Below are 15,317 nucleotides of genomic sequence, written 5' to 3'. Positions count from 1 at the left end.
TATATATGTTTGTGTGTGTGTGTAAGCCATCAGTAATCCTGCTCCGAAGTTATCAGTATCTGCCACGGAAAACCCATAGCAGTATGCTAGCACGCTCTTGTCTTTCACTGTTTAAGCTTCCTTATAATATAATATAAATACACTATATGCTTATGTAACTAGACTGGCTCTAGTTTGGAATGTGCCTGTACTACTTTATAAATGATAGGTCACAAGGAAACAGTGGATACTTGGCAATGTGTTTGAATAATTGATGGGAAATTACTTGAAACCAAAGCCACTTTGCACAATGGCTATCTGACAGAAGGACCACAGGAAGTCCGACGCATTAAAGCTAAATGTTTATTACGTAATCGCTCATTCTTGTTGTAATATTTTTGAGTAAGTACATATTCATTGTAGTGGTTTTGGAGGTCAGGTTGCATCATCTGTACCTTGGGGTGATAATTTCCTTGTATTGTAATCTTTGTACACGTGCCCTTAGTCCAGCCAGGCCCAAAGGCATCACCAGGTTGTCGATGTCAAATGAGCATTCTCCTCTCCTCCTTCGCAAAGGCTGAGGAACAAGAGAGAGGTTTAGGAAGCCATCCACAACACATAGAATTGTGAGCTGCTGACATTTTGCTTTTTTTAACCAGATGTACCTGAGTGGGTGTGTCTGTCATTGGGGGTGTTGACGGCAGAATGGGCAAATCTGGAGCTCGTGAATGAAGACAGTTGGGAATAATCACACCCCTCTGACTTCTGCACCCAGAACCACCTACAAAAGCAATTTTGTTAACTTCTTGAAAATGGTAAAAATGTTTTAATCTTTTTGCTCAACAAGGTTGCAATCTGTTTCCCCAAATTCTTTTAATTCTTTTACTGCTGAAAGAAAGTATTAATTTCTTTAAAACAAAACAACGTTACGGTTACCTTCAAACCTTACCTTCAAACATTTGAACAGTAGTGTAATACAGTATATATATATATATACACTGTTTGTGTGTGTGTTGATATAAGTGACGATATATATTTCACCCACCAGGTGTGTTAAATAAAGGAGGCAGTGTGTTGGGCGGACGAGGACAAACTAGTCTCCTTCTCACTCTCCCAACTCGTCCCTGGCCCCGTCTCCCTGGCCAAAAGGACGCCGATGACATGTCTGTCCACTGTAGTGAATTATGAGAGTGGTGCCCGGCCAGCGGGCGTATCCCACAATGCAGTGCAAGGGGTGAATCTGCAATGGAGGAAATTCAAAGCATTAAGGTAAAAAAGTAAATGTGATGGTAAGTATTTGCTACATTATATTCACAGTGGCCCCAAAAAGTACAAGGACACTAAAGCCACACTTATATATATACACACACACACACACACACACACCCTATAAAGATATATATATATATATATATATATATATATATATATATACACACACACATTGTATTATTATTCTTTAATATTATAATTTAATATATATTTTAATAGATTTAGAATATAAATAAAGAAGAAAATTCCACAAAAATGTCTGCACAATTGTAAAGTGAAAGCCACACTGGATAACTTTCAAGGACATCGATCTAAAAGGACCATTTAAACAGTTTGTACTGTTGAAATACAAGCTAAATATAGATGGATTTAAATAATATACAACTTTACACAATTATGTGCTTACACACAGAAAACAAAAAAACAAATAATCTTGGGATTATACAGATTTCACCTGATGGCATTGAGAGGACAGAGTGAACGGACATATCGAGCAAGGTCTGACGCATCCACAGACGCTTGTCTGAGGGGGAGCGAGAAGTAGCACCACCACATAACACACACACAGCCGGTGGTTCACACCAGCACTGTAACGAAACTGTCTGAGAGGGACACACAAATTCAAGAATTCAGCATTGTGATTCCTGTTTTTTATCTTCTCTTCAAGGCATCATTAAAAATGAAGAGCAGCCAATAATAATAAAAGTTACTGTGCATAACAGAAAAGAAGCAGTAAGGTCAACTGTCTTCACCTTTGACCCCAGCGCTGTGCAATCTTCCAGGCGAACGAGTCTGTGATGTCGTTGCCGGAGTAATGGTCGAACCCGTGCGGCAGAAGGTGGAGGACTGGGCACGGTTTGAGGAGTGGTGGAGTCTTCTGTCTGCCACTTCCTGTTAGGATCACCAGCAGAGGACAACCTAGGGGGTAGTGCAATAGTACATTAAGTGTCAAACCCAAAAATCGACCAGTGTGTGTTTGTATGCAAGTTAAATCATCTACTGACTTGTAGTTGTGTGACGCAGAGGAGGGGTTTGATGCTCTGAGGGGTGTGTCAGGGACAGAGCAAGTGGACCGAACCTGGATGAAACATAAAAAAATAGATGAATCAAACCACCCATAATAACCCAAAAATACACAGATGGACACCCGAAATACCTTTCCCTGTCGAAGATGCGTGTAAAGCTCTGTCAGCGCACGGATCCGATACTCAAGTTCTGATACTTGAGTCTGCAGCCACACCCACCTGCTGCCAAGCCACGCCCTGCTCTCTGCCCACTGCCATTCTTTGCCAGTGACACTGAAAGAAAATAAACTAAATATTGAGTAAAAGCATAAAACCCATGATCTTGGCGTTGCTAGTGCCATGCTGTTCAAGGTACAGGAATGCAAAAACATTGCCAGAGTAAACCATTTTGGAGGTCCTAAAAGAATTGAGGATGAAGCTTCTTCTGACCCATTTTATTCCCAACAGCCTGGCGTGAAATGTCTTTGTAGCCTCCCAATATGGCAGCCATGAATCAACAACCATTGCAGCATGTACACTGCAAAGTACAGTGGTGATTCAAAAGGCAACACATGCAATGACTCATCTAAAGCTTTTCTACATATGTGCATGTAGGTGTACATGCATGTATATACAAGCAGGCTGAGCACTTAAAGGAATAATTCCCCCAAACTGAAAGTTGTCATGATTTACACACCCTCATGTCTTTACAAATCTGTATGCATTTCTTTTCTCTGCTGAACACAAAAGAATGTATTTTGAACCAGTTTTGGCTCCCATTGACTTCCATTGTATGGACAAAAAATACTGAAAGTTTTACACAAAAGAAAGAAATCCATACAGGTTTGGAACGACATGAGGCTGAGTAAATGATGAGAGAATGTTCATTTTTGGGTGGACTATCCTTTAACACTGGGTTATCTTGCTCCATCTTGTTCCTGGGGTTTTTTATCTTTGGCATCTCATAATGGAGAAAAACATTACTTAACTCTGGGTTAAGAGATCTTAACCTGAGGTTAAGCACAGTGTTAAAAGCTTACATTGATTTTATTGACAGCGGTCTAAAGCGACGTTCCCCTCTCTCCAATCCCTCATCTTCCTCACTGACACTGTCACCTCCTGAGCTGCTGGCCGTGTGGTCTGAGTCCAGGGTGCTCTCTGCAGTCCGGAGTATCTCGCTGCAGCTGCACGCCAGCCTGCTCAGCTCGGCTGAGTTTCTGGACACAGTACTGGGCCTTCTGGTGCAGCTCAACCCAAGGCACCTGTGTAGGCCATGCAGCTGCTGCATGACATGCCTCTCCACCTGCTTCACCTGTATGGCCTGCAGGCGCCGCCAGAGGTGGTCGGTACGACCCTCCAGCTCTGCCTGCCTGCGCTCGGCTTCACCCCTCACCGCCTCTATTTGCTCCGTGCTGGGGCCCTCAGTCCCATGTGCATCAATGCCCATAGTTGTACGGTCACACTTCTGTGGCTCTGGCCCGTTAGGAGGCCCACTCTCAGACTGAGAAGAAGTGATGGAGAGGGCACACAGGGGCTTTTTTACGCAATCACGTAGGTCGGGCTCGGCTTGGAGGGAGGATTGCAGTGAAAGGCTATTGTGAGGGGCACCATTTCTGCTGACCCCGTTGTTATAGTGGGCAGAGCTGGAAAGAAAGGAGCGCACCCTGTACAGTCTGACGCGCCCCTTCGCCGTCCTGCATGTGGGCAGCTGGGCACTTTCAGGCGGGCACGCAGCGAAATTCATTTTTTGGGCCCCGGTCCTGTTTTCGCAGTGGATACGACGTAAGGACGTGCGCCTGAAAGTCTCGGCAGTGCTCGCGGAGCTCTTCACGTGAGCTTCACCACTGGAACCAACGCGGGCCGCGGCGTCCGAGCTGCCGCAGTACGTGCCCGAGAAACACACCCTCTTGGAGGCTCGGGTGAAACTGCACACCCGGCGCTTGATGACCGTGGGCTCGGAATTCCCGTGACCACACCTTGCAGCGACAGTCAACATCGCGCGCTCGGTCTCGGCGTGAGCCGTGTGTCCTCGTCGGGCTCTCGCGATGCGCACCGGCGGCAGTCTCGCGCTCGCTCTACGCTCGTCCCTTCTTGTTTTAGCGCTCATGAAACACCGCAAGCCAGCTCCTTCGTGATCAATATGAATGGTGTTATCCTCGCCCGCTCCAGTGCTTTGTCTACAAAAACGCCCGCGTCCTCCACCGTATTCCCCCAAATCCGCGCATTCGTCTCCCTCCCGTGTGATATCAGCAGCGCCGTTCGTAAAAAATCCCTCCTCGTTCATTTTCTGGGCCGGATCCGCATCGCCGGAGGTGGCATCGTCCCATTCGCGGAACGCCTGGGCCTCTGCTACGCTGCTCTCCCTGTCTGAGCTCCGCACTGGGGCAGCGCTGGTGGCTGTAGCCGCAGCGGCCGAGCTTCCGTCACCGCTGACGGGCTCACCGCAGCCTCCTCCCCCGCAGCAGCGGCTGGCGCTATGCGGACACCCGGCCCCACAACTCTCCACTCCAGGCCCGGCTGCACTAGCGCTCATTTTATTCCGATTGCAGTAATAATACATCGCTGTGTCGTTGGCATGGCCGGTTGTGACATACAACGAAGCTCCGTTAACGTATTTTTCCCTTTTCGAAAGGAACACGGGCTTCTCTTTTCACCGCCTTGCCTTTCCCTGCACTGTTGGCTGTCTCCAACACTCCCTATTCGCACTGAGCATGCGCCATTCACTGGCCCGTCCTTCAGTAAAGAATTAGGGGTATTTCAAAAACTAGTTCACATTTTACGTTTGTCACATGTCCTGGGTTGATCTTAATTGCTTGTAGTATTAAAAATAACTATAGATTAAAAAAATATAACACTCTTTATCTGTTTAGCATTTAAGTTTTTAAGGACACATCACTTATCTCATGCAGGTTGTCTGAAGGTCTGGGTTGAAAAAATAGTGTTCAAGGGCAGCTGCATTTCGACATTCATAACAATGAAAACAGCATGATATGATTTGTACTATGATGGACCCATTTTAAATGTCTCAAACTGTATTATATTTGTATATGTAGCAGCAATTAAAAATAAATAGAAATAAAAATATTTAAGAAACACATATATATATATATAGCAGCAATTAAAATTTTCAATTTAATTGCCTCTCTCTCTAATTAATTTCGTTTAATTTCAGTGTTAAGATTTAGTTGCAGTGTTGAAAGTTGCGTATGACTGCTGAATAAATGTTTTGCCATCCTAATCTTAAATATCCTACAGATGACCGTTTATTGTTTCCTTCTACTTTTTGTAGTGATCTGACGAAATAATGGTAAGTACGCAGTATGTACAGTGGGTAGTATGCAGCAGGCGTCGTTGGCGCCTTTTTTGGTCTGACCGCTAGAGGCGCTGCGGAGGCTTCAGTCATTCTGGGCAGCGAAGGCTAATAATTAGCATGTAACAATGGCTAGTACACAAGCGCTAGGATCTACTGCTGCGGGACCTACGATGAGTCAAGCTGGTTGCAGCTCTTCGTTGAGCCGAAGAATGGACGGTGGACCGTGCTGTAAATTCTGGGAAAGCCCGGAAATTATCTCTCAGTTGGAAACGGTTCGCAGTTGGATTGGAAAACATTATAAAAAGGTTAGCGAGCTAGATAGCCGGAGGACCCCATGTATGATGTGCTTACGTTACCTGAAGCTTTCTTTACAGAGCTCTCTTGTTGTCTTGCCATTTTAGTGGTTTTCTGATTCTTATTAACGCCTCAAACTGCAAAAGTCTCTTTTATGTGGTAGTATTTTGTCTGTTTGCCTCATATAATAAAGGAATGAACAGCTGACTCCACAGAATAGGGTCTCAACGTAATAGACATTACAGAAGTAACAACTTTCATTCTGTGTTCATTTTAACGGTAAAGTTATGTTTATATTAAGCTCCACAACTCCACCGTTTTTTGTCAGCATAAAATAAAAGACTGCTTTGGAGTTTCCACGTGACGCGGTGTAAGTAAGTGTTGATGTTAGCAGCATGCTAGCAGCTTTAAGTTTGCAGAAACAGGTTTGTGGTCAAAGGTATTTGTTTACACGACCTGACTGACACACCCTCCTCTCAGTGCCATGGCATCCCTGTCCACTACCCACTGTAGGTAACACATACTTTGATGCATCTAAAGTCTTAAACTGTTTAAATGTGTAAACCATCCAATAGTACTAGTACAGTATGTAGCAAAATCCATCGAATTGAAAGCTCTTAAACACTCAAAATGGTATAGGCCTCTTTGCAATTGTTGTCAGTTTTTGTTGCAATTTGTCATGCAGTTTTAAAAATACAGTATTTTGTATGTATACCCTTTTAGTATGTACAGACTGATGCTCCCTCCAGCAAGTCTCTGTCTGGGCTGGTCATCCAACTGCTGCAGTTTCAGGAAGATTCATTTGGCCGGCGAGCAAATAACCCAAGCTTTACAAAACTCCCAGTGAGTTGCTGCTTTTCCTCTTCTTTCTCTGACAAACAATCCATAAGCACTTTTATTCCTGTAGATTTATGTACATCCCTTTCCACGTCTTACCTTTTTGATAGAGTCAAGGAGGTAATCAACACCACCACACCCAGATCAGTCATAGCATGACACCTAGTTTTGCAGAATTATGAGTGATCAGTTGTTTCACCCTTGTTTCTTTGTCCTCAGGCAAAGTGTTTTCAGGACCTAAGGCCAGGCGGTGCTCTCTGTCATATTCTGGGATCAGTGTACAAGTTCAAGACAGAACAGGGCTGGTTAGTATTAATGCTAAATAGTGCTGGATGGTATAATGGAGGAAATGTGTATTTGTTATGCATTTTAAAATCTCTTATGCTTACCAAGTCTGCGTTTATTTTATTAAAAAACAATATTGTCAAATATTATTGTAATAATGATTATAATTTAACTGTTTTCAGTGTTAATATATTTTAAAATGTAATTTGTTCCTGTGTTAGCAAAGCTGAGTTTTCAGCAGTCATTACTCCAGTTTTGGACCGTACCAGTGGGGGCGTGTGGATGTATTTACCCAGAGCTGTATGTATAGGCCCTTTGCCTGTGGATTGACACGTCTGACTATGCAATCATTTATCATCAAACCTCCATTAACTGTGTGACTGCACATTAACAACCACAGATTTTCTGGAAGATGTGTGAGTGGAGAGTGCTTGATGATTACGAAAGTGTAATCCGCATGTTAGTAGAGGAGCTGGGATCCACAAAAAAAATCCCTCCTCGTTCATTTTCTGGGCCGGATCCGCATCGCCGGAGGTGGCATCGTCCCATTCGCGGAACGCCTGGGCCTCTGCTACGCTGCTCTCCCTGTCTGAGCTCCGCACTGGGGCAGCGCTGGTGGCTGTAGCCGCAGCGGCCGAGCTTCCGTCACCGCTGACGGGCTCACCGCAGCCTCCTCCCCCGCAGCAGCGGCTGGCGCTATGCGGACACCCGGCCCCGCAACTCTCCACTCCAGGCCCGGCTGCACTAGCGCTCATTTTATTCCGATTGCAGTAATAATACATCGCTGTGTCGTTGGCATGGCCGGTTGTGACATACAACGAAGCTCCGTTAACGTATTTTTCCCTTTTCGAAAGGAAGACGGGCTTCTCTTTTCACCGCCTTGCCTTTCCCTGCACTGTTGGCTGTCTCCAACACTCCCTATTCGCACTGAGCATGCGCCATTCACTGGCCCGTCCTTCAGTAAAGAATTAGGGGTATTTCAAAAACTAGTTCACATTTTACGTTTGTCACATGTCCTGGGTTGATCTTAATTGCTTGTAGTATTAAAAATAACTATAGATTAAAAAAATATAACACTCTTTATCTGTTTAGCATTTAAGTTTTTAAGGACACATCACTTATCTCATGCAGGTTGTCTGAAGGTCTGGGTTGAAAAAATAGTGTTCAAGGGCAGCTGCATTTCGACATTCATAACAATGAAAACAGCATGATATGATTTGTACTATGATGGACCCATTTTAAATGTCTCAAACTGTATTATATTTGTATATGTAGCAGCAATTAAAAATAAATAGAAATAAAAATATTTAAGAAACACATATATATATATATAGCAGCAATTAAAATTTTCAATTTAATTGCCTCTCTCTCTAATTAATTTCGTTTAATTTCAGTGTTAAGATTTAGTTGCAGTGTTGAAAGTTGCGTATGACTGCTGAATAAATGTTTTGCCATCCTAATCTTAAATATCCTACAGATGACCGTTTATTGTTTCCTTCTACTTTTTGTAGTGATCTGACGAAATAATGGTAAGTACGCAGTATGTACAGTGGGTAGTATGCAGCAGGCGTCGTTGGCGCCTTTTTTGGTCTGACCGCTAGAGGCGCTGCGGAGGCTTCAGTCATTCTGGGCAGCGAAGTTAACAACCACAGATTTTCTGGAAGATGTGTGAGTGGAGAGTGCTTGATGATTACGAAAGTGTAATCCGCATGTTAGTAGAGGAGCTGGGATCCACAAGCAAACAAGTTCAAGAGGTCCTACAGCAGCAATATGGACTCGGGAGAGGTCCAGTATTTCCTCCATTTCTAAATTCTGCGCATCGAGGAACATTCATCGTTTTGATTACGCACGGCTAGGGAGAGATGGTGTGGATGCAGTCGTTCGACCAGCAGTTACTGTTTGCGGCCCTGTGTATGGTAGAAAGATGATGACTGGGATTTTGCAAGCTTCGGGATACAGGTTGGGCAGGGGCGTCACCAGAGAATTTTGAACGCAGGTGCTGAGGGGGTGCTAGATCATTGACAGGGGGAGCTGGACAATTCAGGCCTCCAGACTCATTATTCCCACTGGTCGCTCTTTTGCAACTAACTTTCTCAGTTGGTCGCACGAGCACATGTTTTTAAAAAAACATTATAAAAAGGTTAGCGAGCTAGATAGCCGGAGGACCCCATGTATGATGTGCTTACGTTACCTGAAGCTTTCTTTACAGAGCTCTCTTGTTGTCTTGCCATTTTAGTGGTTTTCTGATTCTTATTAACGCCTCAAACTGCAAAAGTCTCTTTTATGTGGTAGTATTTTGTCTGTTTGCCTCATATAATAAAGGAATGAACAGCTGACTCCACAGAATAGGGTCTCAACGTAATAGACATTACAGAAGTAACAACTTTCATTCTGTGTTCATTTTAACGGTAAAGTTATGTTTATATTAAGCTCCACAACTCCACCGTTTTTTGTCAGCATAAAATAAAAGACTGCTTTGGAGTTTCCACGTGACGCGGTGTAAGTAAGTGTTGATGTTAGCAGCATGCTAGCAGCTTTAAGTTTGCAGAAACAGGTTTGTGGTCAAAGGTATTTGTTTACACGACCTGACTGACACACCCTCCTCTCAGTGCCATGGCATCCCTGTCCACTACCCACTGTAGGTAACACATACTTTGATGCATCTAAAGTCTTAAACTGTTTAAATGTGTAAACCATCCAATAGTACTAGTACAGTATGTAGCAAAATCCATCGAATTGAAAGCTCTTAAACACTCAAAATGGTATAGGCCTCTTTGCAATTGTTGTCAGTTTTTGTTGCAATTTGTCATGCAGTTTTAAAAATACAGTATTTTGTATGTATACCCTCGTAAGGGTAGGTTTAGGGTTGGGGTAGGTGTAGACTTTAATAAAACACAATCTAATAGGTAGAAAAAATTATATATTGTTGGTTTCCTATAGCTGTATCCATTCTAGCCACAACCACGAATATAACAATTACTGTAAGGGTAGGTTTAGGGTTGTGATAGGTGTAGACGTTAATAACCCATAATTTTACAGGTAGCATTTTTCATTGTCGAATTGTACTACCCACTGTTTAATAGGAGGTAGCAAAATCTGACAGGGTCGCACAAATCGACAGAACACCGGGCTTCGGATGCTTTCACTTTCGATTTTGCGATCTTGTCACGTTTTACAATAAAAGATAATTGTCTGTTTTGCATACATCTATACACCTTTCACTTTTTAAGACTAAAACAAAAGATGGATTCATTGTTATTTTTAATTAAAAGATACAATGACAAACTAGCTTACAAAACGTTTATTAACAAAAACAAATAAGATGCGGCATGGCATAAACCACATGCTGTATTACATAATGACTAAAATAAATTACAGAATGTTTAGCAAACACTGAGGAATCAAATAAATAAATAATAAAGCCTCCATAGCATCACGTGAGGTAAACAGCAAAGATAAGCTTTTCAAAATGAAAACAAAAAGAAAAGTAAAACTAAACTTGCTGCCGGTGACAGTGCTTGCATGTTTTTTTTCCCCCACAAGAATACCAACATTGTTCACCTGTTGAAGCAGACTTTTACTTTACTTTAGAGTGAAAACCATCCATTGTTTCCTCAATATTCGCATCCTCAGAGCCAGCGCAGCACTGATGAGGGGGCGGCTGAGGTAACGAAAGGGGGCGATGACGTAGCACAAAGTAAAAGAAATAAAACGCATGTGGCCCATTCACTTATTTGTCAGACCGGGTTCACACAGATAGTGTTTTGGTCGCGAGACAGGTCAGCGGAAGGTTTTTTTTTTTTTTTTAAACCGCATCGTCTAGAGACTTGTTTTTAGAAGGCTTAGCCTTCCCCTGACCTGGGGACTTGGGGCAAAAATGCCACTAAATTGGACAAAAATGCCCCTGCACAAACAAATTATATATATTATGTCTGTTGCTAACAAAATGAATATGAATAGACCGTGTCGATTGCAGCATTAAATTAAGATCTGCTCATGTTGCACCGTATATCATTTTAGGCGTTTTTACGGTGTTGCGCATTTTATCCAATCACACACAATTTTGTTGAGCATAGGAATGCAATGGCTAATCAGAGGAGTTCAGATGAGCCATCTAAGAAAACTCATCAGTTTTGTTGAGTGTGTGCGTGTTTGCTCTCATAATAAACAACAGTGCAGATGTACGTACAATGTAAGTAAGCCAAAGCTTTCCCCTGACCTGGGGACTTGGGGCAAAAATGCCACTAAATTGGACAAAAATGCCCCTGCACAAACAAATTATATTTATTATGTCTGTTGCTAACAAAATGAATATGAATAGACCGTGTCGATTGCAGCATTAAATTAAGATCTGCTCATGTTGCACCGTATTTCATTTTAGGCGTTTTTACGGTGTTGCGCATTTTATCCAATCACACACAATTTTGTTGAGCTTAGGAATGCAATGGCTAATCAGAGGAGTTCAGATGAGCCATCTTTGAAACTCATCAGTTTTGTTGAGTGTGTGCGTGTTTGCTCTCATAATAAACAACAGTGCAGATGTACGTACAATGTAAGTAAGAGATTCATTTCACAGTGTATACAGCTTCAGTGATTATAACTATATATATTTTTTTGAGAGTGCTTAAACTCGCGATAGATCACTGTTAGTGATAGTCACTTTCTATATATAATTTATTCGCTGTTTGAATAACCGTGGAAAGGAAACGTTATACACTTATCAATTTCTAATGTTTTTATTAAATTGCAATCATGTTACATACAAATTCAGTCCCATTAAACTTTTTTTTTTTTTTGCCTAAATGACACCCATGTCTTGTTCTTGTCTAAAAAGACGGGTTTATGATGTTTAATACATTTGGCTGCTTTTAGCCTTACCCTGGAGTTGGTTCACTCTCCACCTATGCATATAGCCTACATACAGCGCTCTGGGTAAATACATCCACATCCCCACCCCCGCTCCCCCACTGGTATGGTCCAACCGGGAGCGCAAAACAGAGAAGTGGAAAATCAGAATAATAAGTGATTTTTTATGTTAGTTCAAAAATCAGATTTGGGCGCAACAACCCGAACTCGTAAAATTTAAAATTAACATGAGAGACAATTATCCGTTTGTAAATTGCTCCAAAGAAATTGAAAATGAAAGTTTGAAGCCAACTTTTCATTTTGTTCATTCTGATGGTGCGAATTGAACAAAGAACTGCAAAGGGTTACACGTACCCTCAAGAAACATTATTATCAATGTTGAAAACAGTTGTGCTGCTTAATAGTTTTGTGGAAATGAAGTAGGAAGTTCAAAAGAACAGCAAATCTTTTGTCATTTTTTATCAATTTAATGCATCCTTGCTGATTAATAATAATAAAAAAAAAAGTATTGACCCCAATCTTATAAACGGTAGTGTATATATGAATGATTTTAAATACAATATAGTGATATTAGAGTTACTTACTGTACTGTATACCATGATATAAGATTTTTGGCATCATACAGCTTACCACTAACGGAAAATGTAAACTGTAATTCCTTAGACAATAAAATTGAGTGTCCGATAAAGATGTTGAACTTACGTCATCCAGTCTGTGATCTTTTATTTTTTATTAAAGGAGACGCTTTGATCTTCAGAACCCATCCAGAGTGAATCGCAATGTGGAGATGTTCATCTCTGTGGAGAAAACTCTGATACAGGTATTTGCACTTGGATCTTTTGTAAAGACAAAGATCTTAAGCATGTCTGTGTGTGGTGCAGTATCTGACCTCTGTGTTTTGTTTGTGCTAGAATAACTTATTAAGCAGACCTGTGGTGTACCTGTCTCCTGATCTTGAACGGAAGCAAGCTCTTAAACTCAAAGACATTGTTGTGCGACACCAGGTCAGTGGAAAAATAAAAGAACCAAAGAAATGTGAAAATATATCCAACACACACTAGACTCTTCAGATTGGCGTTTAGAGTAATTTTGTTGTCGAAGAACTTAAACACATAAAAGCTATTAAAATGTAACAAGTATGATGTTTGAAGGCTCAGGAAACCTTTGCAGGTGTTTTGAGTTGATTAGCTGATTGGCATGTCACCATATTCTCATTTGTTGAGATAGTGAATTGGTGGGTTTTTGTTAAATGTGAGCCAAAATCATCACAATTAAAAGAACCAAAGACTTAAACTACTTCAGTCTGTGTGCATTGAATTTATTTAATACACGAGTTTCACAATTTGAGTTGAATTACTGAAATAAATGAACTTTTCCACGACATTCTAATTTGAGATGCACCTGTATATGCTGTTTCAGAGCTAATTTCAACCAATGCCTTTATTTGAGAATAAATATGCATTCATAAAAATCTGAAAACCTTTTTCCTCCATATTTATTGTGAAAACCCGTTAATAACTGGGCTTTCTGTAGAGTAAAAATAATTAGTGACAAAAAAAGTGTTTTATTAGTGAACTAGTTGATTACTAAGGGTGCTCCGATCAGGATTTTTTGGGCCGATCACCGATTGTCGATCACAGGAAGCAGCATCTGCAGATACTGATCTTTTTGAAGCCGCCTTTTTATCATGTAGAATTATTTATAGTGATGCTCCAGTCAGGATTTTTTTACAGACATTCATTCAGGGCCTGAATTTCATTTTTGAAAATGGGAGGAATTCCCCTCTTAGGTGACTCTTGTGGGGGTGATTTTTTTTTATTTGAGGGGTGGAGGGGGGCTTTTTTTTTAAATATATTTTTCAAAAATATATAATGTTTGATCATGCAGTGCATTTTTGTTTTTACAATGGGGCAATTGTTGCACAATAGCTTTCACACAGCACAAGCCTGATTTTGGTAGCTGTTTGTGAGGCGGCCAGGTTCACACACAGGCCTTCTCCGTTTGCAGTCCATGTGCAGTACAAAAGCAGAACAGACTCATTGTGCTTTCACACAGAGGTAGCTGTTTACTACAAACACTACATTTATCCATTTTGATTTAAAATCCAAACGTTGTTACTGAAATTGCTTTTTGAGCATTGTGATTCTGTTTTTACGCAGTACAGTAATACAATTTTTAAACGCAATAAATATAAGCAAGAGTATGTGTGAACCTGGCATTGTGTGCACGCTTTGAGTGTGCATGAGGGCGCCGTCTTTAGGAGAGCACGCGAGTGCTGAATGGTTTAAACACTGGCAAGAATTAAAAAGAAATGAAAATGTTAAACTTTAGTGATGATGCATCACTGCCTCGATTGTGCAAGTGACAATTCCCGTGTCAACTGTGCAGCTCGCTTATAGTGCAGATTCGATGTGCTGATTTGAAGCCATTTGCGCATTTAGAGAGGGAAAGAGTGAATTTACTCACGCAGTTTGCGAAATTATGTCTCACAGAAAGTTTTCACATTACTTTAAGTTATTTACTGAAGAAATATGAATTGTACCTCACCTTCAGCATTATGGGTATTCACACCTGTCTTGTTTGGTTTGATTGAATCGAACTCAAGTTCGTTTCCCCTCTTGGTGCGGACCTTTTAGGCAGGTGTGAATACAGCCCCTACCAAACCAAACCAAACCCCACCAAATAACCGCACCGAGACCCAGCTGAAGAGGTGGTCTCGGTCTGCTTCCAAACGAACTCTGGTACGGTTTGTTTTAGGTGTGAATATGACCCAACCTCGGTCCGACCCAATTGCAGAAATCGCACTCCGAAACAGACAGCTCGTGCATATAGTGCTGTTATTTGCGTTTCAATGGCTTAAATCACTTGTTTTTAAACCACAATGCTTAATAACACACGCAAATGATGAGTTTACACAGCAACGTGACGTGAGCGCGCTAAATAGGCTAAAGCTTGCTGCAAAAATTACATTGACTATGTTGGGGGAAAATAGTAAGGAGATATTTTAATTGTTTACTAATAAACTAGTGTTTTATGAGTCCGTGTCGCAATGAAGTTGATGATCCTGACTGCCATCTCATCATTGGATGCTCCTTTAGAAAGAAATGCATCTTTACGGATTACATAATAAGAGTATTTGTTTTGGATTTGAATTATTTCGTTTTGTAGTCATTTAAAGCTTTCTATAGATATATTCATCATGTCTGTAAGGAAAATATTTGCTGAGTTTCGGTTCATTTTTGTGAAGCGCTCCCGAGATGGCAAGTGCATCCTATTTGTTTTCTTTATTTTACAATAGCACAACGTTTTCTTGATATTGTGAGTGCACACAAATAAAAAAAAAAACCTTTACAGTTCCGAACGTTGCATTATTCTTACCTTTATGAGCAAAAATGACGGTGTATTTAATTTGTTTCCACTGATGTCCTGAAGCGCGCTTCTGTTTCCATTCTCCGCACAAATGATTG

General features: G+C 41.4%; 2 protein-coding genes across 2 annotated transcripts in view; one reads left to right on the top strand and one right to left on the bottom strand.

Annotated features, from left to right (window-relative positions):
- Window positions 1-4,884, bottom strand: part of LOC107602388 (KAT8 regulatory NSL complex subunit 1-like) — a 12,378-nt gene extending 7,494 nt beyond the window's left edge. The window contains exons 1-8 of the mRNA XM_016294876.1: window positions 3,296-4,884; window positions 2,408-2,549; window positions 2,256-2,329; window positions 2,004-2,169; window positions 1,706-1,853; window positions 1,025-1,219; window positions 645-760; window positions 435-556 (exon numbers count right to left, since the gene is read on the bottom strand). Of these exons, the coding sequence (XP_016150362.1) occupies window positions 435-556; window positions 645-760; window positions 1,025-1,219; window positions 1,706-1,853; window positions 2,004-2,169; window positions 2,256-2,329; window positions 2,408-2,549; window positions 3,296-4,815 (2,483 nt within the window). The 5' untranslated portion in view covers window positions 4,816-4,884. The remainder of the gene's footprint in view (window positions 1-434; window positions 557-644; window positions 761-1,024; window positions 1,220-1,705; window positions 1,854-2,003; window positions 2,170-2,255; window positions 2,330-2,407; window positions 2,550-3,295) is intronic.
- Window positions 4,885-5,673: 789 nt separating this feature from the next.
- Window positions 5,674-15,317, top strand: part of LOC107602359 (SWI/SNF complex subunit SMARCC1-like) — a 31,992-nt gene continuing 22,348 nt past the window's right edge. Inside the window, exons 1-5 of the mRNA XM_016294839.1 lie at window positions 5,674-5,873; window positions 6,586-6,705; window positions 6,919-7,004; window positions 12,589-12,670; window positions 12,762-12,854. Coding sequence (XP_016150325.1) covers window positions 5,694-5,873; window positions 6,586-6,705; window positions 6,919-7,004; window positions 12,589-12,670; window positions 12,762-12,854 — 561 coding nt within the window. The 5' untranslated portion in view covers window positions 5,674-5,693. The remainder of the gene's footprint in view (window positions 5,874-6,585; window positions 6,706-6,918; window positions 7,005-12,588; window positions 12,671-12,761; window positions 12,855-15,317) is intronic.

Source organism: Sinocyclocheilus grahami, unplaced genomic scaffold (assembly GCF_001515645.1).
Source record: "Sinocyclocheilus grahami isolate Dianchi unplaced genomic scaffold, SAMN03320097.WGS_v1.1 scaffold325.1, whole genome shotgun sequence".
NCBI classification, from domain to species: domain Eukaryota; kingdom Metazoa; phylum Chordata; class Actinopteri; order Cypriniformes; family Cyprinidae; genus Sinocyclocheilus; species Sinocyclocheilus grahami.
Note: the sequence above shows the minus strand (reverse complement) of the source record. Positions and strands in the feature narration are given on the sequence as shown.